Source organism: Thamnophis elegans, chromosome 13 (genome assembly GCF_009769535.1).
Source record: "Thamnophis elegans isolate rThaEle1 chromosome 13, rThaEle1.pri, whole genome shotgun sequence".
Taxonomy (NCBI): domain Eukaryota; kingdom Metazoa; phylum Chordata; class Lepidosauria; order Squamata; family Colubridae; genus Thamnophis; species Thamnophis elegans.
The window spans coordinates 1,290,158-1,314,779 of NC_045553.1; the positions used below are offsets into that span (position 1 = coordinate 1,290,158).

Consider the following 24,622-nt stretch of genomic DNA (forward strand, 5'->3'; position numbering starts at 1 on the left):
CGCGCATCGCCCCCGGTGGGAAGCCGGGCGGAGCCCCTTCCCCGATCCCCCGCCGGCTGCGCGGAAGAGCCCGGCCGCCGCGGGGAGAGGCGCCCTCCGGCCAGCCCGCCTCCTCCTCCTCCTCCTCCTGCATCCAGAGGCGCCAAGGGGGCGGGGAAGGTGGAAGGGGAGGCGGCGGCCCCTCCAACCCGCCCAGGCTGGCCAAGCGGCTCGTGGCCCCGCACGGTACGGCAAAAGGGGGGGAAGGGAGGGAAGGAGAGAGGGAGCCCCCAAGGCCGCCCACCCTCCAGGGCAGGGGGAGTCCAGGCGGGGACCCTCGCCCATTGCGTGGCCGACGCCAGCAGCCCCTTCGTCCTCCTTGCAGTCCCGGGACGACGCTGGGAGCCGGGCCTCCCCAGGTTTGTTTTTGGCGGGGGTCTGTTTCCCAGCCCTGGAGACGTGGAGCGACGGGTGGGGTGGGGTCTCCGCCATCACTTAGCAGCTCGGGCGCCCGGAACCTCCTCGGCTCAGCTGAGCCGGACGGGCCGAGAGGCGCTTGTAAGCTCGCCTGGAAGCGGCCGATGCGGGCTCGGAGGTGGGGACGAGGGGGAAGGAGGGAGCAGCTGGCAGGATCGGCGGGTGGATGGAGCTTGGCCATCCCAAGAGGCTAACCAGGGTTAGGGGTCGCCAAAGTTGGCAGCCTTCACATTTGGGTTTCAACGCCCAGAATCCCCCAGCCAGCCCTCGGCTCTGCCTCCTTAGAGCAATGTTTCTCAACCCTGGGGACTTTAAGTCCTGTGGACTTCAACTCCCAGAATCCCCCAGCCAGCATAGCTGGCTGGGGAATTCTGGGAGTTGAAGTCCACAGGACTTAAAGTCGCCAAGGTTGAGAAACACTGCCTTAGAGCAGTGGGCTTAGAAGGGGTCAATCCAGCCAGGGTGGGTTTTACACATGGGGGTAATCCTAGCCCAGCCCAGCTGGCTGGGGAATTCTGGGAGTTGAAGTCCACCAGTTGCCCAATTTGGAGGCCCCTATGCTCTAGTGGGACATGGTGGCTCAGTGGCTAAGCTTGTCGACCAGAAAGGTTCGGTGGTTCGAACCCCTAGCGCCGCGTAATGGAGTGAGCTCCCGTGACTCGTCCCAGCTTCTGCCAACCTAGCAGTTCGAAAGCAGGTAAAAAATGCAAGTAGAAAAACAGGAACCACCTTTGGTGGGAAGGGAACAGCATTCGATGCGGCTTCGGGAGTTGTGTCATGCCGGCCACATGACTGCAGAGATGTCTTCGGACAGCACTGGCTCTTTGGCTTTGAAACGGAGATGAGCACCGCCCCCTAGAGTCAGGAACGACTAGCACATATGTGCAAGGGGAACATTTACCTTTATACTCTAATGGACCCAGTGTTACCCCAGTGACTTCACTGCAGACACCCGTTGTTCTCAAGAAATGTAAATTTGTGGCTAAACGTCACGAAATAAAAATAACCCCTCCCCAGAGAGGAAAAAAGCCCCCCACAAAATTTGTTTTTCAAATGAGAAAAAGAGGAACTTTTTTTTCCAGTATTAATAAAGAGTTTAAAAAGCTTGGCTTTTTAACTGTGGAAGGAAGGGCCTTTCACTTGAAAAAGAAATTTGAAATGCAGAAACTAGAGAAGGAAGCTGGGCGATTATTTAAAGATGTCGATATAAATGACCTCCAACAGGATGTTAGCAGAAGTATGGAACAAGAGTTGACAGGACTTTAAGGCCTGGAAAGTGTTGCCAAAAAGTGGAATCTTTTGTCATGTGTGGCTTTTGATAACGTGAGTTATGTTGAGACAAAACACACAAAAAAGGGGGAAGAATTTGGACTTTGAAGAAGGGCTGAAAGCATTAAAAACAGAGACATTTTAACTGAGGATGTGGGGACAGGCAGACAGGTTTCTGGGCAAGCAATAGCCCCCCCATTCCAAATTACAGAAATATAAGGAAGGTTGTTGGGGAGGAGGGGGGGGTCTTCTAGATCCTAGAAAAGTTGTGAAAGTTCTTAAAAGGAGGAGTGGGCGGATTGCAAGAAAAGTAAATCAATCCCTTGAGTTGCTTGTAGGGGAAGACAGAGAATATTTAACTAAGGCAGATTTTTCTGCAAGCTTCGGTGAATTTCCTAGGCGAAAGTCCAAAATTGGGGGGGATTCTGGAAGGTGGAGGTGCCAGGTTGGGAAGGCAGCACAGCGTAGTGAGGTGGTATGATTAGCGGTTTGCTTGGGTTTGACAGAGAGTTGTGGCCTATTCAACAAATTGTGGTTAAACCCGGAGGAAGCCTCCCCCTTTTTAGCGTCGTAGGAGTTGTTGAAAGAAATGTCCTTCTGGGTTCAGCTCCAAGTGGGGGAAAAAAGACACTGGAGACATGGAGGCTGCTTGGAAAGATGGTTTTAATGGTGGACAGGGCCACACGGCTTGAGCCCCGAACAGAAAAGGGGATCAGATGCTTCAATGTTGGTGGAGAAGAAGAGAAGGGCTGAAGGAGGGGCTTGCTAGGCTTTTTATACCCTGTTCAGTCCCGCCTCTCTGTTTCCTGTTCCTGTGTAAGAAATGTATTCTGACTGGTTGTCAGACTCCCATGGTGCCATGCAGGGGGCTACTCTCTAGGCTGTGATGAGTTCTCAGTTGCCTTGTGGTCAGTTGAGTAATATCCCTTCCCCCTACAGCTGCAGTGAGGAGAAGTCTTTATTATGTAAAGTGGGCTAGCCGGGCCATCTTAATGGCCCATTAGCTGGGGATGGGCAGAAAGCTATAGGCAACTATTCTGTCTTTTGAAACATGTTTCTTTTCACATCCAGAGAAATATTCTGCCTTTTCAATATTTCCTAGGATATTTCATTTTTCTGGGAGAAGGCTGGATGATAACTTCCCACAGAGTAGAGCAGATCTGCCTCTCTTCCCAGGTGGATGAAAGATGGCTTATGCGAAAGCTCAAGAGTCTTCCTTGAAAGTGAAGTCCAGGTTTCCCAGACAGGTGTTCAGGTGAAACATTCATTATTTCATGTCTGGAACGGTTCCTTCTTTATAGTTTGGATGGGGTTAATCTTCCAGCTCTCCAAGAAAGCAAACCAACAGACCAGAATAGGAGCTTTTTAAAGCCCAGGAGACCTTGAGGTTCTCCTCTCAGCTATGCCCCCCGTCTTCTTCCATGGGGTTTAGGTCACTCATTGGAGACTCCTGGAGTAGAAAACGAAGCAACACTTGTATTCTGAGTTAAGTACCGGCTGTCAGTGGAGCCATTGGTTTTAGTAACCCATGATTGATGTCTTAGGATGGGTCTTGAACTCAACCAACTTTGGGTTTAGTCAAGAAACAGGTATTACTTTCCTTTCTTGGAGCCGTCTATTTTAAGGGCTGCTATAAATAGGTGAAATCCTGATTTCCAAGGCTGAGCTCAGAACGGCTTTCTCTTTTACACAACCTTTACTATAAATTGTTCGACAGGATTGCGGATTGTGTAAGCGTGTAACCCTGAGCTGATGTTCCCACACCCATCGGTTTAGCCCAACACGTTCGAGTCCGGGGTGAGGGAAGAGCAGGGTCCACTGTAGCCGAGCAAAGTATGCGCTGTTTGTTTGGGGAGAAACACCGTGCTTAAAAAAATATTTAAAAATAGACCGCTATCATTTTGCAATAACCTTGAGCATTTCAAGAGAATTCCTTGTGGTTTCCGTAAACCACACGCTGTTTCCCCCCCAGGCCCTGAGGGAGAGGGAGGCTGTTTGTTGCTAGACAATATTCAACGATAACCCCTTCTGGGCAGCAAATAGATGAGGAGGTTGTAAATCCTGATTAGATCAGGATTAGGTCAGAGAGCTTTTGCATAGTCATGCAAACTTGTTCTTCCAATTACCTGGAAGCTGTTTGCAAAGAGGACCATAAACCAGCAATGGCTGGTATTTATTTGGCCGCTATGGTATACCGTAAACACAGCAGACATCTGTGCCAGCTACTTCCCTCAACCGGAGCCCACTCCGGTGGCACTAAAGCCAATTGCTGGCACTCTGGGCAAGTCCTTGCCCCTCCTGGTGGGTCTTCCTTCTGCAGGGAGCTGATGCCATCTCAGCCAAGGACAAGGAGAACTGTCCTGGCCATGGTTTGTACCCACAACAAACACGGGTGGGGGGGGGAGCAATGGCTCTTCTCTTAAGGGCAGCGGTTGGCTAACCCCCTCCTGGGTGGGCTTTCCCCTCCTCCGCCTCTCCTTTATCATCAGAAAAGATTGCGACAGAAATGTCTTATGCAAAATAACACAAACAGGAAACGTGGGGGTTTTTTTTTTTGTTCTTCTTTGCCTCTCCTATAAGCCAGCAAAAGTCTCTTTAGCACGGCAGGGCAGCCTCTCTCCCAGGCGGGCTTTGTGGGGGATCCTCTTGCCTTCAGTTTCCTTGGCAGGGGAGAGGCAGGCTCAGTGGGCGGAGAAGGAGAGCTTGGACACGGTAAGAGAGAGAGAGAGAGAGACGATCTTGGGGGGGTGCTCCGAGGCTCAGGACTGGTGGTTGTTGTGTCGTAATTCTCTTCTTCTTCAAGGTAGCCTTTCCGCCCTGCTTCCCTTGTTTTATTTCTCCTCGCAGCGTCTCGTAGGAAAGATTAGTTTCTTAACCCTTTTTTTTTTTAAACATAACTCCTGGGCTTTTGCTGTGGGCGCCCTTCTTGGGTACAAATGGATGCTTCATTGAGTGCTCCTAGTAGGAAAAGGGATGGAAGGGTAGAGTAGTGAATTAGGGAAGTAGCAAATTTCCTGGTGATGATGATTTGCTAAAATTGTCTGGCCGTCAAGTGACTGAGTTGCTTGGATTGAGTAGCGCCTGGGCTGTTGTTATCTACTGGGGAGGCGCCTTACATTGAGTAGGGATCTGGACTCGGTCACCTAAATCAGGGACCTCCAAACTTGTGGATTTCAACTCTCAGAATTGATTCCCCATGCTGGCTGTGGAAGTCTTAAAGTTGGCGAGTCCGGAGGCCCTTGAAAAAATGATCAACTTTAGTGCACGATTCCCTTGTTCTCTTTTTACCTGCCCGTGAATGTCTCCCGAGGAAGGTGATTTTGACCAAGCCTTGACTTAACCAAGATCTGCTCCTGCAGCTGTTCTCCGGAGGCGCTGTCCCGTTGAGCGACCACCATGTCGATGTATCTGAAACACTTCACGGTGGTGGGAGACGACACTGCCCAGTGGAACAACGACTACAAGAAATGGAAGGAGGAAGAGACCGAAGAGGAAGGAGAAGGGAAGCCGCCGGAGGTCACGGTTAAAGTTGAATCGGCGCCCAGGCGCCCAACCTTCCGAGAGGTTATGAAAAGGCTCTTCGAATCCCACAAGTTCCAGGTATGGATGCGGGAAGCTTCAGGCGCCTGCCGCCCCTGGGCTCTCTTATCCGAGTTCAGGGTCCCCCAAGCCCAGGACGATACGGATAATCCTGGGTACCACCTTGTCGCTTGGTTGATACATATGCTGGGTTCCTCCATGTGGTCTTAATCATGGGTTGTTGGTCCATCTTCACTTGCTCAGAATTGCACTGTCAGTCACTGACCGTAATGTCCAAATCCCAGGTATGGTTTGTGCCACATCTTTGGCCAACACCAAAGAAATGACTTCCTGCTATAACTAGCATTGTGAACTTAGCCAGTCCTGGTTTATTTAGCAAACCACAGGAGTAAACCATGGCATTCCGTGGTTCTGCGCACATTTTCTAGCGAGTTAATCATCGTGGGGGTGCTTTCTGCTTTCTGAGCTTGGTGGATTTCTTGTAGTTGTTTCGTTACCAAACTAGGTAACATCATCAAAAGAGCCGAGGTGGCGCAGTGGTTAGAGTGCTGTACTTCAGCCACTTCAGCTGACTGTTATCTGCAGTTTGGCGGTTCAAATCTCACCGGCTCAGGGTTGACTCAGCCTTCCATCCTTCCGAGGTGGGTGAAATGAGGACCCGGATTATTGTTGGGGGCGATATGCTGACTCTGTAAACCCTATGAAAGCCCTATGAAGCGGTATATAAGTCTAACTGCTATTGCTATTGCTATCAGTGCGGGTAGGGAGTGGGGTTTGGTCTCATTTCATACACAAGTGGTTTGCCCTATCAGTTTAGGTGGGAGTGAGGTTGCTAGTTCCTTGAGTGGGCTCTCGCTTATTGTTAGCTGGTTCATTGGAGTTGGGAGACCATTCCTGGTTTTCCAATCAGGTGGCCAATGCTTTAACCTGGGCCCCTTTTAAGGTGTGTGGACTTCATGCTGGCTGAGGAATTCTGGGAGTTGAAGCCCACACATTTTAAAGTGGACGAGGTTGAGAAACACTATTTTCCACTATCACTATTCATTTTGTTTTTCAATCCTTGTTTTGGGAAAAAAGAGTTAAGAAATGCTAAAATGGGATGGTCCCAATTGTTCTCCCCTTCCCCTGCAGTTAACGTGTCGGGCTGCAGTTATTTTTACTGTTATAGAGACTAACCTGATTTTGCATTTAATAATGGCAGCAAGACTGTTGGTGGCGCAATACTGGAAGAAGGAAGATTTGCCTACTATTCAAGAATGGATATTAAAAGTAACAAACTTAGCAGAGATGGCTGAAATATCAGCATATCTCAAAGACCACTCAAATGAGAGATATAAATTGGAGTGGAGAAGATGGATTGACTATATTCAAAATAAATACGGGACTAAGAAATTCCAGATAGTTTTATGACTGAAGAAGCAAGGAATGATATAATCTGTTTAGTGTTAGCCTAACAAGAGGAGTCAATCCTTGTTTTGGGAAAAGAATTAAGAAATGCTGAAATGGGATGGTCCCAATTGTTCTCCCGTTCCCCTGCAGTTAACGTCTTGGGCTGCAGTTATTTTTACTGTTATAGAGACTAACCTGATTTTGCATTTAATAATGGCAGCAAGACTGTTGGTGGCGCAATACTGGAAGAAGGAAGATTTGCCTACTATTCAAGAATGGATATTAAAAGTAACAAACTTAGCAGAGATGGCTGAAATATCAGCATATCTCAAAGACCACTCAAATGAGAGATATAAATTGGAGTGGAGAAGATGGATTGACTATATTCAAAATAAATACGGGACTAAGAAATTCCAGATAGTTTTATGACTGAAGAAGCAAGGAATGATATAATCTGTTTAGTGTTAGCCTAACAAGAGGAGTTAAAGCTCAAATGAAAGATGATACTAACTTTTTTAAAGTTTATTTTAGAACATCTTTGTTAAAGATTTATACCCTGTATTGGTTCTGGGAAGTCGGGGGGGGGGGGGAAGGTTGGGGGGTGGAGGTAAATATTTGTAAAAGCCTTTTTTTCCCCAAAAATTTTCAATTAAAAAAAAAAGATGTGTGGACTTCATGCTGGCTGAGGAATTCTGGGAGTTGAAGCCCACACATTTTAAAGTGGCCGAGGTTGAGAAACACTATTTTTCACTATCACTATTCATTTTTTTTCAATCCCTGTTCTGGGAAAAGAATTAAGAAATGCTGAAATGGGATGGTCCCAATTGTTCTCCCCTTCCCCTGCACTTAACGTGTCGGGCTGCAGTTATTTTTTTGCTGCCTACGTATACGGGAATCGACCTCAAAATCTGCTGAGGGACTTCCAAGGACATTTTATCATTTTTACCTGAGTGCTTCCCCCTTTTTCCTCCTAGATCGTGGTGGTTTGCCTGGTGATCCTGGATGCTGTGTTGGTGCTGGGAGAGCTGCTTCTGGATCTGAAGATCATTCACCCGGACAAAGAGGAGATCGCACCAAGGGTGAGAAAAAAAATGGGTGGAGAGGAGACTCTCTGGGCAGGAGGTGACTTAGGATCATCCAGAAAGTTGTGGTGGGAACGTGACCCCGTCAAAATCGCGCTCAACTAAACCGCGCCCTATTAAACCGCGTCGCTGATGTCATCAACAGGGCGACAACAGCCAGCGCGGAGAAAGTTAGGTTTAGGGTTAGGTTTAGGGTTAGGTTTAGGGTTAGGTTTAGGGTTAGGTTTAGGGTTAGGTTTAGGGGGGTTAGGTTTAGGGGTTAATTTTAGGTTTAGGGTTTACAGCGTGCTTCTGTCTCCGCGCTGTTGTTGCCCTGTTGATGACATCACCAACGCGGTTTAGTCGAGCGCGGTTTTGTGGGTGAACTGGTCGGAACCCTGTCCGGGGCCTCTATTTTGGAAAAAGCAAAAGGAGGGCAATTTTGAACCCTTCGTGCAAAAATAAGCTTGGGTCCAGAGAGCTGAGGTGGTGCAGTGGTTGGAGTGCAGTACTGCAGGCTGCTTCGGCTGGCTACTAGCTGCAGTTCGGCAATTCAAATCTCACCGGCTCAAGGTTAACTCAGCCTTCCGTCCTTCTGAAGTGGGTAAAATGAGGACCCGGATTGTTGGGGGCAAGAGGCTGTGAGCCTGTTCCCAGTGCGCGCATGCGCAGAGCTGCCAGAAGGCAAGAACAGTTAAGACAAAAGGGGCGACTCGGGAGTAAGGCTTGGCCCCTCCCATAAGACGTAAAGGAGGAGCAAAGGCACGTGATCCTTTGCAGGAAGCAACTTTGTTCATTCTGGTCTTTGGCAGAGTTTTGAGGGAGATAAAGATGGGTGCTTATCGGCCTTATCCCGAAAGACTTTGGCAGACTTCTGTTGGACCCTTTACAAACTATTTGTGACTCATCAAGGGCTGCGAATGAACACAATTCACAGCCATTGAAATAAAAAGAGGGTTTTGGGGACTAAGAGTGTGCTTTATACTGTCTCGGGAAGTCTAGGTCAGAAAAAGTAATAATAATTTTTAAAAAGGTGAAGAGCAATTGTCTTGTGCCTTGTGCTCTCTCCAAACTCCCCCGTTGTATCCTGGGCGGCTTTGTCAACCGACCTGTGGCTCCTTCCGTGTTCCCCCAGGTCCTCCACTACCTGAGCCTTTCCATCCTCTCCCTCTTCCTGGTGGAACTCAGCCTCAAGCTCTTCGCCTACCGCCTGGAGTTCTTCCACCACAAGTTCGAAGTCTTGGACGCCGTGGTGGTGGTGGTCTCCTTCATCCTGGACATCGTGGTCATCTCCCAGGAGCATCAGTTTGAAGCGCTCGGCCTGCTGATTCTGCTCCGGCTGTGGCGGGTGGCCAGGATCATCAACGGTACGTCCGGAAAGCAGGACGGTTTGAAGGGCAACGTTGGGTCTTTAAACTCTTTGTGTCTGGTTTCATCCAAGAACGATTGAAAGGCTTGAGTGGGAGTTTTCTCCTCCTTTTGGGGTTGGCTAAACTCCTGGCTCCCTGACCTAAAGATGGAGACTTTTGGCCGCTTCTTGGGCAACCTGATCCCGAGTGTTTCCATCCCGTTTTTCTCTTTCTGATTTCTGCCTTCTTCTCTCCTGTCCATCATATCCTTTCTCTCAAGACTGTCTTTACAGAACGCCTCCTGCTTTGCCAAAGCCAATCGGTTCAATGGGTGGGCTTTCAGACCCCCCCAAGTAACAATAACAAGAGTTGGAAGGCACCTTGGAGGTCTTCTAGTCCAACCCCAGCTCTAGCAGCAGCAAACCCCAGACCGTGTCCGAGAAATGACTGTCCAATCTCTTCTTAAAAATCTCCAGTGTTGGAACACCTACAACTTCTGCTCGTGAGCTGTTCCACTGATTAATTGGCGCAGTGGTTAGGGTGCAGAACTGCAGGCCACTTCAGCTGACTGCTATCTGCAGTTCAGCGGTTCAAATCTCACCGGCTCAAGGTTGACTCAGCCTTCCATCCTTCCGAGGTGGGTGAAATGAGAACCCAGACTGTGGGGGCGATATGCTGACTCTGTAAACCGCTTAGAGAGGGCTGAAAGCCCTATGAAGTGGCATATAAGTCTAACTGCTATTGCTATTGTTTTCGCCGCCAGGAAATTTCCCTATTGGTTCTAGATTGGTTCTCTCCTCGGTTAGTTTCCATCTTTTTTGAGAATTTGATCATAGCACTGGAAAGTTTTGAGTTAGCCTCCAGGTTTTGTCCATGTTTATACAACCCGAGCCCTTTTCTGTCATGGCTTCCTAAGCGGGATGTTTGCTGTAAATATGTCGGGCAGTGCTAATTTTCAAGTGGCCGATAGTTTTTGTGAGCTGCCTTGTCCTTCGATCCCATCTGCAGGAATAATCTTATCCGTGAAGACCCGCACGGAACAGCACATCTCCAAGCTGAAGCAAGCCAATCTGCAGCTGAGTAGCAAAGTCCAGCAGCTGGAAAGCAGCTGTGCTGAGAAGGTAAGTTTTTAAGGCCTTCAAGGGGGTCCCAGCAGGAACCACAGGGCTTCCGTCCTCCTGGCCACTGGATTTATTCCAATGTGATGGCAGAGTTTTGGTTTTGCTCTTACAGAACCCTTTGGGTTTTTTCCCCCCCACGAAACGGAAAACGTAGCTGGGAACAAAGGAAAGGAATCAATAGCGAGGACTGAGAAAATCCAGATGTTTATTCAATAGTGAAGATCCAATTGGCCATAGAGCTTTCAAAGCTCTCCGAGCATTTAAATTCCACTTTTCCTTTTCTGTTTCCTCCCCCCAAAATGGAAAAGGGCTGTTGATTATAAAAATGATGCATCGAGGGACACAGGAAATCACCTGCCCTCCCTTTTTTTCTCCAACAGGAAATAGAAATTGAAAGGCTGAACAACCTCATGAAGCAACATGGCCTCCTCAACCAGGCCAAATAAGGCGCCTGAGCTGGACCAAACCTCTTCCTTGGATTCTGTTCTGGCCCTGAGAAAACCAGTTTTACGTCGAGAGGGTGACCTTGTAAACAGATCCTTTTGGCACATTTATCCGCATGCCGGCTGCTTTCCTCCGGAGCTGATGCCCTTCAGATAGAGTGGACGCCGCCTTCCGCCATCCTCCCAGTCCTGCTCGGAGGCGGGTTTGGTTGGAGGGCACCCAGCTGGGGGACCCGGCTGGCCTCGATCTCTCCTCTGGAGACCCCACGTGGGTAGAACAGCTCCAGCACTCTAAATTGAGCCCTGCCGTTCTTTCTTGTACAGCTGTACAGTTCCACAAGACTTAGGGGAAATAATAATAATGATAATGTAATAAATTCAAATCCATACTGGGAATTGGCCTCCGGTAGTTCACAAAAGCTGCCCTCGTAAGAGTCGGAAGGGGTTTCTTCAGGTACGAGGGCAGAATCCTTCTCCAGAAGGAATGTTAATTCTTTATTTTTCCTTTGAGCATCTGGGATCTGGGCTCCGTTAACGATGGCATCTTAAGTTCCCGGAGGCCCCCCGTTATACCTGACTCGTGTTATCGCAAGCCAAGTTCTCCAATCGGGGGCCTCCACCTTCCAGCCTTCCCATCTGCTTGTTTCTCCTGCGCAGCAGCCCCTGGCAGAACCCATGCCTCGGTCGGTATCCGCTTATGAACTAGCCGCAGACTTTCAACCAAACTCTGCCACGGTCCACCGTAATCCCAGCTGGGAGTCTTCCCAGAGTCGATGCTGGCAGAAGCGACGTCGGTCTCTGCTCCCTTGGATGCAACAGCTGTTTCCCGCTTCAGCCTGGCTCTGAAGAACGACAACACCCCCCCTTTTAAAAGAAAAACGAGGCCGGCCTCTTCCGGGTTCTGCAGGGGGTTTTAAACAAAAGGGAAGAAAAAATCAAAGGGCAGGTGGGCCTCGATGGTGGGCCAAGCTTTGTATCCCGGCTGTGCAGGGGCAGAGATATCCACAAAGGACACGGAGCTGAATATCTCCATGATGCTTTCGCTTCCCGGCTCGACCTGCGAGAGAGAGAGAGAGAGAGAAAGACCCCATCAAACCACCACTTTCCCCCCAAAAGGCATCAACTTCTGCAACTTTTAAGGTGTGTGGACTACGATGCCCAGAATTCCCCGCCCAGCCGTGCTGCCAGGAGTCAATATTACCCGTTCAGGAGAGAATGCCAGTTTTATTGGGCAGATGTCTTAACACCCCAACCCCCACCGTCCCTTGCGATCACGGAATGAGTGCGCTAAAGTTAAAAATAAGCTCCCAGTGTTCTTCCATCCCCCCCCCCAAAAAACAACCTCCCTTTCCCAGAAGTTCACCACCCACCTGGGGTAAGGGGGCCGTTCTTACGGTCACCGTGACGCTCTCGATTTTAGCCTGGGGGTTCACCAAGGAGCCGTATTTAGTCCACTTCACTTGCACTTCAAAGGAGACGGGGATTTCACAGGTGGCCTGGAAGGGAGTCAGAAGTCACAAGGGCCCGCTTTGCATGAGGGGAGGGGCCCTCCTCCTCCCCCCCTCCAGCTAAGCATGCAGGATGTCACCTACTACTGCATTTTGTCCCATAAACAGGGCGTGGAGCGTTTGAGTCAGCGGTGAGAGCGCATAAATTGCTAAGATAAGAATGAAAGCAGCCCCCAAACTGCTTGGGGGACATTGGCAAATTCCCCAGCATCGTTGTGTGCTGTGTTTCGAGTTTTTTTAAAAAAACTTAGCCTACATATTACAGATTTATAGATGATCAGAGTTGGAAGGGACCTTGTAGGTCATCTAGTCCAACTCCCCCAAGCAGGAGACCTTCCACCGTTTGACAGATGGCAGTCCAGTCAATTATTGAAAGCCTCCAGGGATGAAGCTCCCACAACTTCTAAGGCAACTTCTGCTCTATGGGTTGATTGCGCTCACCGTCAGCAAATTTCTATTTATTTCCATGTTGAATCTCTCTCCTTGGTCAGTTTCCATCCATTGTTCCTTTGAAAAATAGCTTGACTCCCTCTTCTTTGGAGCAACCCCTGAGATATTGGAAGATGCTATCATGTCTCCCCTGGTCCTCCTTTTCATTAAACTAGACATACCCAGTTCCTGCAACCGTTCTTCCTATGTTTCAGCCTCCAGTCCCCTCATCCTCTTTGTTGCTCTTCTCTGCCCCTTTCTAGAGTCTCCACATCTTTTTTTTTATAATGTGGTGACCAAAACTGGATGCGGTATTCCAGGTGTGGCCTTACTAAGGCTTTATAGAGTGCTATTTAGTCCCTCACTATACTTTGTAGAACTATATATTCTAGAATTATAGAATTCTCACAATAGTTTGCAGAACTCAAGTGGCCGTTACGTGGCCTATTTGCACCCTCCACCCCCAAATAGTCTCGGGGGTAGTTTCTCTTCCAGCACAGTTTTTGAGGTGAAGAAAACATCCGCCCAGATCTTAGTCTGAATTCTTACCGGTTTGGTGGAATTGTAAGAGATCTGGACCCAGTCCGGTCCGTTCTGAGGCAAGGAATCTCCAAAAGAGGCCACGTAGTCTGGGAAATTTTGGCCCTTCAGCACCCTTAGGATCTCTGGAGCCAGAAGTGTACATTCGGCACTGCCAAGAATGCTTCAAGAAAGGAAATGGTCATCAGCAACCCTGTGGTGGATGCCTGTGGAAGAGCTAAGTGAAAGTGGGCTCGTGTTCTTTTTGAAAGTTGGGGTTACTCAGAAAGAAGCAGAGGGGAAATAAAAGAGAGGGCCCTTCCCCAATGTGCTGACTTCCAGAAGAGGGCAGAGAAACCCCTCCCCTCATCCCTCCACAAAAGCCCCCAGCGATTCCTGAGGATTTCGGGACCAGAAAGACTGACTACCATGCTGGACAGGGTCATTGTTGCAGTTCCACCACAAAACCGCGTTCGACTAAAGCACGCTCGACAAAACCGCGTAGCTGACGTCATCACAGCGCGACAACAGCGTGGAGAAAAAAGCACGCTGTAAACGCTAAAGCTAAAATTAACCCCTAAACCTAACCCCCCTAAACCTAATCCTAAACCTAACCCTTACCCTAACCCTAAACCTAACCCTAATCCTAACCCTAATCCTAACCCTTAACCTAACCCTAAACCTAACCCTAAGCCTAACCCTTACCTTAAGTTGAATCGGCTTGCTTTCAAAGCGCTATTTAAAGTGCCCTTCTTTCTCCGCGCTCGCTGTTGTCGCCCTGCTGATGACGTCAGCGACGCGGTTTAATTGGGCGCGCTTTAGTCGAGCGCGGCTTTGTCGTGCCACGGTTGTTGCATGTTGTGGCCTGCCGAGGGGCAGAGTCAAGCAGTGAGGAGGCTGGGGAGGGTTAGGGGGCTGAGGAAAGCTCAGAGGAGGGCTCTGTGTCGGAGGCAGAGGGGGGACTAAGCAGCAGTGAGGCGGAGGGACATCTGGAGCCTGTTCCCAGTGTGCGCATGCCCAGAGCTGCCAGAAGACACGAAACAACTCAGAAACCAGGGTAGACCTGGGAGTAAAGCTGCACCTTGGAGGTGATTGGCCCCTCCCAGAAGAAACAAAAGAGGAACCGTACAGGGAGGGGGCTTTTGAGGAAACAATCTGTTCATTCGGTCGTGTCAAGAGTGGAAAGTTCTGTTTGTGACTGTAAGACATTCTGTGCCAGGTTTCGCCTAGCCCTGCCTTTGGGAACTAGTATTTGGCAGCTACTGCTTACTAAGCGTTGCTGACTGAGTGAAAGGAATTCAGTGTCGTGTAAATAAAAGAGGTTCTGGAGGGGTCAAGACTCGGCTTCTTGCATTCTAAGGAAGGTTCTGGGTCAGAACGTTGCAATGGACGCACCGATCCGCCTTCCCAGCACCCAGGTAAGGAGGAGAGGCAACTTGTCCGAAGAGTAGCGCAGCTTATTCCTTACCGCACTTTGCATCCGGAGACCGTATCGTACCCGAACAGTATTGGGGTTCGGCTCCCTTCTGCTCGGAAGCAATCCTGGGCTGGGGTGCTTTTCATCATGGTCAGCTGGCTTCTTTCGTTCAGACTCTGAATGACCCCTGAGGTGAACACAGCGAGTGAAGGAAAAACACAGGTTCTGTTGCCGCAGCAGCAGCTGGGCTTAAGGGGGGATTTCTTTCATCGTGGATTCCTGAATCAGCCCCAATTACAAGGATTTGCACAATGCACACATCGTAGGCTGCGGCTTGCAAACCTGAGGGCGGAACTGATTCAAAGCACCGGCTGAGCCCAGCTCCACAATGCCAGCTATGGGTAGTCCTTGACTTACAAAGATTCAGTTAGTGACGGTTCGAAGCGACAATGGCCCTGAAAAAGGGACTGATGATTGTTGTTCCACGCTTATGACACTTGCAGCCCCCAGAGTGAGTTTTGCTTAAATAGTGGAGGAAAAAAAAGGATATCCAATGGATCTGAATCCGGCTCTTATCGGTAAGCCAGTGAGATAACCGGGGCTTCCGCTGAAAGGAACCGGCCGAGTATCTTGCTGTTAAAAAAAGTAAATGTTGCAAATTACTGGCTTTTCACTTTGCTTTGAATACCAGGCCACAAATCTCTTAGAATTGTAGAGACTGCTTTATTAAGTAGCTGTTATTATTATTTGGTTAATCTTTGGTGAGATTCACAGCCTTTGGGGCTGGTTGGTAGCTCAACAGCTCGAGTCCTAACCAAGGACCTAGGAACGGTTAAGGTAACGTCGGAGGATATATGCTGTTCCAAGTAGGGTGGTTTTTTGTAGAATCAGAATGTTCAAGTCTGATAAATTTAGAATTCCCAACTATTGTTGTTGTTGTTGTTGTTATTATTATTATTATTGTGACCTGCAGTAGAGAAACAATGACTCAAAACAAATCAGAGCTGAAATTGAAATATAAATCTTGAACGCTTCCTCCTTCCTTTTGAGAAATACCTGTCTTCCAGTTGTGAAGTCTCCAGTGCCCTGAGGGGGGAAATTCAATATTTTTTTAAAAAAAACATTGTCATAATTTAGAAGTTACCTGTATGAAACGGATGGCAAACATCTGCTGCAGAAAAACGACACTGGTATGAACTGTCCCCAGGACCAGCGAGACGGTTGCCCCCACGATTTCACCTGCCTCGGTGAAGGTCACGAGGTAACTGGCCTGAAAGGCAAGAGGGGTTTATTTGTTTGACTCAGGTGCTGCCCAACTCCAGAGTTACTCTAGGTGGCTCACAACATCTGGCTTTTATATTCCTGTTGTGGCCCGCTAGCAGAGCTGGCAGCAGATTCGGACAGTGGGGAGGGTTGGGGAGGAATTAGGCCAGTCCTGGAGGCTGGGGAAGGCTCTGATGAGGGCTCTGTATTGGAGGCAGAGAGGGGGCCAGGGCCGTCCGCCAGTTATCAGCTGCCTTCAGAGTCAGACATCAGTGAGGCAGAGGAACAGCTGGAGCCTGTTCCCAGTGTGCGCATGCGCAGAGTGGCCAGATGAAGGGAAGAGCTAAAGAACAGGGGTCGACCTGGGAGTAAGGCCACAGATGGACGATGAATGGCCCCTCCCTGGGGAAATAAATAAAAGAGGAGCAAAAGGGGAGTGGAATTTGCAGGAGACCATTAGTTCGCTTAATTGGTTCGTGACTCTCCGAGGCTCCTTGCCAGGTTTTGCAAGATCTCCACCTGGCAGTTCTCCAAGCCAGAGAAGGTCTGTGACCGTAAATCCTCCCTCGAAAGACTTTGCTGGGTGTGAATGAGAGCAATTCACAGTAGCTTAATAAAAAGGGTTTTTTTGTCAGGACAAGGAGTCTGCTTCGTGGTTTGGGGAAGCCCAGGTCAGAAGAGTCCCAGAAGACAGGTGCCATAATATAGCCAAAGAAAAATGCCCTTTCTTTCTCTCGTGTTTCAGTGTTTTTAGTTCGGCAAATGCAACAAAGTCGAGGCCTCCTTAAACCCAGGTAGCCTTTCTGCCAGGCTCAGCCACCCTGGGATAATTCATAAACTGTCCATGGTTAACATAAACCAGGCCTGTCCAACATGGCCAGCTGGTTACGCAGCCCCACAAGATGGTAAACTTTTAACATTATGCGATTTATAAAGGTTAATTTTATGTGCTCTATACGGCCCAAGACAATTCCTTTCCATTCAAGGCAGAGCCAGCAAGGCCAAAGGCTGGGCATGCTTGACATAAATCTTGGTAGGGTTTTAATTGAGGTAGTGAAGACCGTGTGAAACATTCCACGTTTTCTCTGGGATTTAAGTGCAAAAGTTGGTTGTCCCTACGCGAAAAAAGTTGCCTACCTCAAGAACGACATTGCTGCACGACTGATTATTTAACGCAGGGAGCAACACAGCGTCTGCGCTAGCCAGGCGAGAGCGCAGTCCCTCTGGCACCTGAATCGTGATGGACTGGATGGTGACGTTAACCTGAAATGATTCATAAGCAACCACCACTTGCTTTTCACACAGACAGGATTCAGACATTACGGCTGGTGTTTTAGCCCTAGAGTGTGATTTGTTTAAACCACGATTAAACCACATACACATAAGCTCCAGGAAAGAGCAGGGAAAGTTATCTGGGAAAAACAAATATTCCCCCTTATCCTCTATATAATTGACAGTTGTTGAAGGAAAAATTGACATGCTCCTTTAAAAAACCCTCTCTCGGGAAAAGCTTTCTGTTCTGGAATCCGTGAAATATTTTAAGGTAAAATTTTACTCATCACGCAGGGTAAGAAAAATCTGAGTAAGATCATATCTAGAGGCGAATTCATTTCCATTTCCCCCCCAAAGGAAGCAAAGAGAGCAGAGAAACGCCTGCTGCCTCTTTCTCCTTGGCCCTGTCCAGGTGCCTCCTTTGGGCTGCCCCCCGCCTGCTTCCAAGGAGAGCAAGTTTGCTTTGCAACGGTTTTAAAACCCACCCACCAAAATAGAGATGTCACTCGGAAAGATCCACCTAGCGATAACCGCCCCCGTTATTTCTTAATTATAGTGGGAGAGTTTGCCATTAAGTATCATTAAGTACAAATCTGCCTACAGAGGCATTATAAATGGCTCAAAGTGGGAATTAAAATTAAACTTACTGTTTGGCTCGAATTGGGCACCTAAGGGGAATTAAAGAAGAAGAAGAAGTCACGTTTTAGGTGAAGCGTTGCCACGTATAGGACTTGTCCTAACCTGCCAGAAAACTCTTTTGAACCAGCTGTTCTGAGTTCAAGTCCCACCCTGTGCACTCTGAAAGCTTCCAAATAAGCAAGCACTCACCACCAAAATGCTAAAATTGGTGTAGAACAGCATGCTGAGTTCGGGAAGCGCGGTGCATCCATCCATCTTCATCGCCGTGTTGCATTTTTCAGCCTGGGTCATTAAGAAGCCTGGGGAAAGCAGCAAAGGATAGGATTCAGAGGGGAACCTTCCATCTTGGGGAAGATTAGATCTGTTTTAGGGATTAAATGAAAAGCCCCAGAATGCGTGGCTTAAGAATGGGCTCCATTGCAGCCAGCTGTCTTTTCTAGAACTCTCTCTTCATTTCTGTAATCCACACGCATATGTGCTCCCCCTTATTTACTTAGAAATATCTAAACACGTGTGTGGAATACATCAAAGGAAGTCCAGATTAATTCAGAACAGAAACTTGTGATAAAAGAAGCCTCCTCCAAACTTCCCTGCAGCCCCATTCTAGCTGAGGATGATAGTTGTGGTAAGAAGGACATTGTAACTAGCAATAGCAGTTAGACTTATATACCGCTTCATAGGGCTTTCAGCCCTCTCTAAGCGGTTTTACAGAGTCAGCATATCGCCCCCAACAATCCGATAGATAGATAGATAGATAGATAGATAGATAGATAGATAGATAGATAGATAGATAGATATAGATAGACAGGCAGACAGACAGACAGACATAGATAGATAGATAGATAGCAATAGCAGTTAGACTTATATACCGCTTCATAGGGCTTTCAGCCCTCTCTAAGCGGTTTACAGAGTCAGCATATTGCCCCCAACAACAATCCGGGTCCTCATTTTACCCACCTCGGAAGGATGGAAGGCTGAGTCAACCTTTGAGCCGGTGAGATTTGAACAGCCGAACTGCAGAACTGAAGTCAGCTGAAGTGGCCTGCAGTGCTGCATTTAACCACTGCGCCACCTCGGCTCTTTTAACTGGATGGCAACTTTAGCTAGAGATACAGTGCAGGCATAGCTTATGTACCTCCAGCTCAGAGATTTTAAGCCCCAACCTCATGTTTGTATTTCATCCACATCCACTAAATTTGGGCCTTCCTTTCAAAGTTCCTACGGCAACTCTTAAGACACACAAATCCTTCACACACACACACAAAATTGTGAAGCCAGACAAAAACCCTTCGGCAGAGCCATCTTGTTGGGATTCTTTCAGGAGGGTAAGATGGGGCCTATGGGAGATCCCGTAGTCGAGAAAAACAGAGCACAACGGGACATTTTATTCCAAGCGCCTGTCCCCAGACAACAACCCAGGAGTAGCTCCAGAAGGAAGAAGCTATTCTGACTGACCTGCAGGATTCTCATGCGCACAGTGGGAAAAAAGTGGAGCCGGCAGCCTCAGAAAGCCGTCGGTGGTTTGAATGAGATCCTTAAACTGTCAAAGGACAAGAAGAGAAACTTGGTTTTCCACCAGGAAGAAGATCCACAGTCCCCGTTCATCCCTGGGAAGCTTTTTGCTAGGCCCTCTCCAGCCCCGAGTATCAGCCTTAGGGAAAATGCTTAGAAGTTAAGACAAACACGTGAAGCTCCCCTGGACCAAAATCTAAAGTGGCTTCAAGAGACGGGATGTGCAAAGAGGAGCTCTTTACTTTGTATCTGCTGGTGTCGTTTGCACCAGCCTCACGCGGGGTCCCTGGCTCCGCTTCCGGCACGAGATCCTGTCCAGTAGCAAAGCTGCCCCTGTCGAATTCTTGAAGGAGCCTGTCGAAATTCTGCAGAGTGGGTATTTCTGGAGCTTGGAAGGAGAGGCCAGCTTTATCTGCAAAAAGAAGAAAAAGAAAAGAAAGTTACTTTTGAGAAGTGTAGTCCATCCCATTGCATCGGGGCATTTCGGAGCGAGATCCCTGCATGTCCTGAGCATTGTGATCGTATGGGGGGGGGGGGGAAACACCTTGCTTCTTGTTTTTCAACATCTTAATTGCTACCCCTGGCTACCTTTCTCGCTTCAGAAATGAAAGGAAATACACTGGAACAATAAAGCTTCACTTTTTGGCTTGGCTCTTCAGGATGGGGGATTCGTAAAGATATTGCAAGTCTTGGACATGATCAGGGGAAGAAAAAGCCATTTTATTTGAATTTAAATATTTCATATGCACTCAAAACTTGGCTGGCTGAGGAATTCTGGGAGATGAAGTCCACCAGTTGCAAAGTTGTCAGATTTGGAGAGGCTGATCTAGATGGCCACTCACCGTCAACAAGTGATGTGTTTTTTCAACCACTGTTGAACTCCCCTCAAGTACTATCTATCCCATCAGTTTCACTTATCCTCAGAGTGACATGTTCAAAGAGGCTTTGGTTTGTTCCACTTACAGTTGGAGGTCTGAAGGCAGAACACAGAGGGGTTGACTTTTTCGACTAGCTGAAATATCCTTTCTGGTGGCTGAGCTGATTGATCTATGGAATAGAGGGCTTCCGGTTGTCTGCAGAAATGCCTGTCACCTCTAGAGAAAATAAAAGCTTGTCAGCATTTTAATCTTTTTTTTTTACATACAGGAATGCTGTTTTTCCTCCATGGAGGGGAAAAAGTCCATTCGGGGAAAAAATGGCTGTCGAAACAAGGCATGTAAATGGATTTTAAAAACCCTCTGAAATCAAACCACCATGTAGCGCAAATGGATTTGAAAAAATATTTTAGGCAATGTAAAAACAAGGGGTCAATTGTTAAGCCATTACCTTCCAGAAGCCAATCCATTCAACCAACCTGTGCCTCTTGACTGAGACTTCATTTCAGAGGTAAAAATTCATCTAGTAGTCAGCTTTAATTCTCACACGTCTAACAGTTCTCAAAATACTGAGTGTAGGTGGCAATTGGCACAGGGATTAAAACCTAGAGGGGCACAATTCCTGTTCCAAAGAGCTGTGGGTTTTTTTCCTGCAAGGAGACATGCTGAGGTGTCGTGAGGGGAAAAAAGAGAGCAGTTGGATAAATGAAGCCGGTGGTTTTGAACAGAGCTGTGAAGAAGAGATGGCTCTGGAAAAAAGACTACAAAATCTGTGTCGGGAGGCTGCAACAGGAAACTTGCTGGCATATTGATATTTAAATAGGACATCACTAATCCACCAGGGTTTAATTTGGTTGTCAAATTCACAATGCATAAGGACACCAGGGGAGAAAGAAGCCGTGGAAAGGAGTGGGTAGGCTGCCAAAAAGGAAATGGCATACAGAACAACAAAGCAGGATGCAGATTGCAATGGGTTATTAATAGTGCACCCAGTGTTCAAAAATGCACCCCTAAAAATATCTCGGTAGCCATAGAGCAGTGTTTCTCAACCTTGGCGACTTTAAGCCCTGTGGACTTCAACTCCCAGAATCCCCCAGCCAGCTATGCTATGCTGGCTGGGGGATTCTGGGAGTTGAAGCCCACAGGGCTTAAAGTCGCCAAGGTTGAGAAACACTGCCATAGAGGTATTTGTTCCAATATAGAGAAGTAGGCAAAATACTTTTGTTTTTGAATCCAGAGATGTTAAAGTGGGCACCAAAATGCAAGCAAGTGGCGATTTGGTTACGTAAAGTGCGAATGCAGAATTTAGCAAATGCAAAACATTTTATCTCGTGCTTTGCATTTTTAACTCTATTTAATTTGCGTAGGGTTCAAATGATCGAATTCCGCTATGCACCGAGCCGCCAAAAAAACCTCTCTGCAAGCAAGTCTCACAGGCTAAATAAAGCTTTCTCCCCAGCACGCTGGTTTTTCACTTCACAGGCACTGCAAACTCAGAAAAGCTTTTAATGAAACCCCTCTGCCCTCTGTATTCTGCACCGGGACTATTTTATGAGGAGACTGTGCCACTTCAGAAGCTGCTTATTTGAACCAGATCCTATTTTCATTCTATTAATATACTTTTTTCTCCGCTTTAATCTCGAGGGACAGAGCCCCAGGGACCGCATCCTCCATTTGCTATTCTGATGTGGCAAGTTCAAACAGAGTGCATTCGAGATCTCTGCGGAGATCGCGTCTAAATGCACACATCTGCGTCAGCCTAGAACAGGCGCCCTTACGTGACAACGGGAACCGAACAGGCGGTAAAGACGCTGAAATCCGCAGCCGTGCAAACAGGATCGCAGCAACAGTTTACGTCACACTGATTCTCCAGCAGGTCACAGACGCAGAGCTCGGCCACTGAAAAAATAGATTTGACAAGAACAGCGGTGAATAGTTAAGTAATAATAATGATAATAACCTTGAATGCAATTTCAAAACATCTGGAGCACCTCTTGAACATTAGAGCCGAGGTGGCGGAGTGGTTAAATGCAGCACTGCAGGCCACTTCAGCTGACTGCAGTTCTGCAGTTCGGCTGTTCAAATCTCACCGGCTCAGGGTTGACTCAGCCTTCCATCCTTCCGAGGTGGGTGAAATGAGGACCCGGATTGTTGGGGGCAATATGCTGACTCTGTAAAACCGCTTAGAGAGGGCTGAAAGCCCTATGAAGCGGTATATAAGTCTAACTGCTATGGCTATGGCTATTATCCGCATTGACAAACCTCGTCGACCAATTGCAAAAGGCAAATAAATCGATTTGGTGGAATAGCTGAACAACCTGCGACGATGTCTTAGGCACCATCAAAAAAACATCTGTGTAGGGGGATAAAAATGCCGAATTCAGGCTGAACATCTGGCTGACTGTGCAATGAACCATGGTTTATTAAATATGCATGCCGTCCTCCGCACAGCCAGAAACAGTAAAAATCATTTTGCATGAACTGTTTCAATTCAGAGCAATTGAACCGGAAAAAAAATCAGCTTTTTTTCTTTTAGCCATGTATACACTTGGGATTTACCAAGGAGGAAAACCATGGAAATAGGGCCGTGGATGCTCCAGTAATGCTCCAGACTTAGTTTTCTTTGTCTTTTTAAGAAAAAATTATACTGTTGTACTTCCATTTGGTTTATTTTTTATCCCTTTGCTATTGTTATCTTTACGCCTTTTTTTAAAAATATCATTTTCCCTTTTATTGTTATAAGCCGCCTAGGGTGGCCCCATGGCGAGAGAGGCGGCAAATACATTTTAACAAATAAATAGAATAAATAAGATTTTTTTTCCAGACTGTTTCAATTCAGAGCAATTGAACCGGGGAAAAAAAATCAGCTTTTTTTCTTTTAGCCATGTATACGCCTGGGATTTACCAAGGAGGAAAACCATGGATGCTCCGGTAATGCTCCAGACTTACGACTAACTTTTCTTTTTATTTTTAAGAAAAAATTATACTGTTGTACTTCCATTTGGTTTATTTTTTATCCCTTTGCTATTGTTATCTTTACGCCTTTTTTAAAATATCATTTTCCCCTTTTATTGTTATAAGCCGCCTAGTGTGGCGAGAGAGGCGGCAAATAAATTTTAACAAATAAATAGAATAAATAAGATTTTTTTTCCCCCCAGACTCCTTAGGCTTGCTTCCTATAGCCTAGGATGATGGGAACTGTAGTCCCAGCCAGAGCCCTTTTCTCCTCCCGCCAGCTTCTTTCGCCTTTCGAGCCGAGACCGCCGGCATGACTGCTCCTGTCCATGGAGGCTCCATTAGCCTCCCACAAAGGAGACCCACCCTTGGTCACGGGCGCCGGCCACGGGCCGACATGAGACGGCGTTTGGGGAGACGCGCGACGCGGGCTGGATGCCTCGACGGGGCCCGCCGTCGACATCGCCTGGCTGTGGGGCGAAAGAGGAGCGGGCTCTGTTGTTGTTGTTGTCGACCACGCCGCGGTGGCTCCGCCCGGAGTGGTGGCCGGCTTCGAAGAAGGAGCTTCGCTCGTCGGGCCGGCCGTGGACGGGCAAACCCCGGGTAGCAGCAAGAGAAAGAGGACGGCCCGCCTCAGGAGAAGCGGCGGCCCGCCTCGACGCCTCATCCCGCCTGCTAGGCCGCAGCGGCCTAGGCCTCAGTTGGACGCTCGGGGCTGGTCACCATGGAGACGCGCAAGGTACGCTGGGAACCCTCGGCGCTCTAGGAGGCGATGGGCGGATCCAACTTCGCTCGAAGCATGTCGGGAAGCGCGTTGCCAGGGAACGGCTTAACGTTGTAGCCCCGCCCTCCAGTAGCCATTTTTTTTTCCTTGTTAGGAATTCTGGGACTTGTAGTCTCAGCAGGTTTTGCGCCACTTCCCATTGTAATTCTGTTGTTATGTTGTCCCAGTGATAATGCCAGCTTTACTGGGGCATCCATTGTGCCAACTGGGCTTTGTGTTATTTAGTCTGGCGCAGTGTTTCTCAACCTTGGCAACTTGAAGATGTCTGGACTTCAACTCCCAGAATTCCCCAGCCAGCAAATGCTGGCTGGGGAATTCTGGGAGTTGAAGTCCGGACATCTTCAAGTTGCCAAGGTTGAGAAACACTGGTCTGGGGACATGACGGGGCTGTGAGAGACTTCAACGAGAACGAAGGAGCTGCAGGCAGAGATAATGGTTGAAAAATCCAGTAACTGCTCACTCAAAAGGCTAATATTTAAGACCTGTGGACTTCAAGTCCCAGAATTCCCCAGCCGGCATGAGGCTTAAAGTTATGATACTTATAGAAGAGAATATTTGTAAATTGTAATATCGGTAAGCCAGGGTGTCATAGCTGGCTGGGGAATTCTGGGAGTTGAAGTCCACAAGTCTTAAAGTTCCCAAGTTTGGATACCCCTGTTGTAAGCGAAGAAATTAAAAGATGCTTTCTCCTGGGGAGGAACACAATGGCAAATCTAGACGGTTGCAGAAAATGACAGGCTTTAGACTTCTCAGGATACAGGAAAAGTTTATTTGGCAGCCAGGTTCAGAAAGCGAGCCCATGGCTTAGCATTGCAAGTTCT

At 48.0% G+C, this 24,622-nt stretch overlaps 2 protein-coding genes across 6 annotated transcripts; one reads left to right on the plus strand and one right to left on the minus strand.

Annotated features, from left to right (window-relative positions):
- Positions 1 to 116: 116 nt before the first annotated feature.
- Positions 117 to 11,024, plus strand: HVCN1 (hydrogen voltage gated channel 1). Of its 4 annotated transcripts, none has more exons than XM_032229072.1 (6): positions 117 to 225; positions 5,085 to 5,325; positions 7,629 to 7,733; positions 8,851 to 9,082; positions 10,073 to 10,185; positions 10,566 to 11,024. In XM_032229072.1, the coding sequence occupies exons 2-6, from the start codon at positions 5,122 to 5,124 to the stop codon at positions 10,629 to 10,631; spliced, it is 720 nt and encodes a 239-aa protein (XP_032084963.1). In that variant the 5' UTR covers positions 117 to 225; positions 5,085 to 5,121; the 3' UTR covers positions 10,632 to 11,024. The 4 variants fall into 4 exon arrangements, with proteins under 4 accessions (XP_032084963.1, XP_032084964.1, XP_032084967.1 ...); XM_032229073.1 differs by lacking the exon at positions 117 to 225 and adding an exon at positions 236 to 398; XM_032229076.1 differs by lacking the exon at positions 117 to 225 and adding an exon at positions 2,856 to 2,980.
- A 115-nt stretch (positions 11,025 to 11,139) lies between these two features.
- Positions 11,140 to 23,777, minus strand: TCTN1 (tectonic family member 1). Of its 2 annotated transcripts, none has more exons than XM_032229071.1 (14): positions 23,384 to 23,777; positions 21,841 to 21,961; positions 20,151 to 20,281; positions 19,430 to 19,599; positions 19,131 to 19,215; positions 17,865 to 17,974; positions 17,684 to 17,704; positions 16,902 to 17,027; positions 15,646 to 15,771; positions 15,052 to 15,134; positions 14,553 to 14,693; positions 13,115 to 13,268; positions 12,023 to 12,124; positions 11,140 to 11,685 (listed from the first exon to the last, which is right to left on the minus strand). In XM_032229071.1, the coding sequence occupies exons 1-14, from the start codon at positions 23,682 to 23,684 to the stop codon at positions 11,542 to 11,544; spliced, it is 1,815 nt and encodes a 604-aa protein (XP_032084962.1). In that variant the 5' UTR covers positions 23,685 to 23,777; the 3' UTR covers positions 11,140 to 11,541. The 2 variants fall into 2 exon arrangements, with proteins under 2 accessions (XP_032084962.1, XP_032084961.1); XM_032229070.1 differs by having other exon boundaries at positions 11,999 to 12,124; positions 23,384 to 23,776.
- Between the last annotated feature and the right edge of the window lie 845 nt (positions 23,778 to 24,622).

What these genes read in the sequence shown, in the direction of transcription:
- HVCN1 (XM_032229072.1), top strand. Translation starts at nt 5,122, where the DNA reads ATGTCGATGTATCTGAAACACTTCACGGTGGTGGGAGACGACACTGCC. An exon ending in AAGAGGAGATCGCACCAAGG is followed by an intron (nt 7,734 to 8,850) that starts GTGAGAAAAAAA and finishes GTGTTCCCCCAG; the next exon opens with GTCCTCCACTACCTGAGCCT. An exon ending in GGTGGCCAGGATCATCAACG is followed by an intron (nt 9,083 to 10,072) that starts GTACGTCCGGAA and finishes TCCCATCTGCAG; the next exon opens with GAATAATCTTATCCGTGAAG.
- TCTN1 (XM_032229070.1), bottom strand. Translation starts at nt 23,684, where the DNA reads ATGAGGCGTCGAGGCGGGCCGCCGCTTCTCCTGAGGCGGGCCGTCCTC. An exon ending in TGTTCGGTTCCCGTTGTCAC is followed by an intron (nt 20,282 to 21,840) that starts GTAAGGGCGCCT and finishes TATTTTCTCTAG; the next exon opens with AGGTGACAGGCATTTCTGCA. An exon ending in GTCTCCGGATGCAAAGTGCG is followed by an intron (nt 13,269 to 14,552) that starts GTAAGGAATAAG and finishes CCTTTCTTGAAG; the next exon opens with CATTCTTGGCAGTGCCGAAT.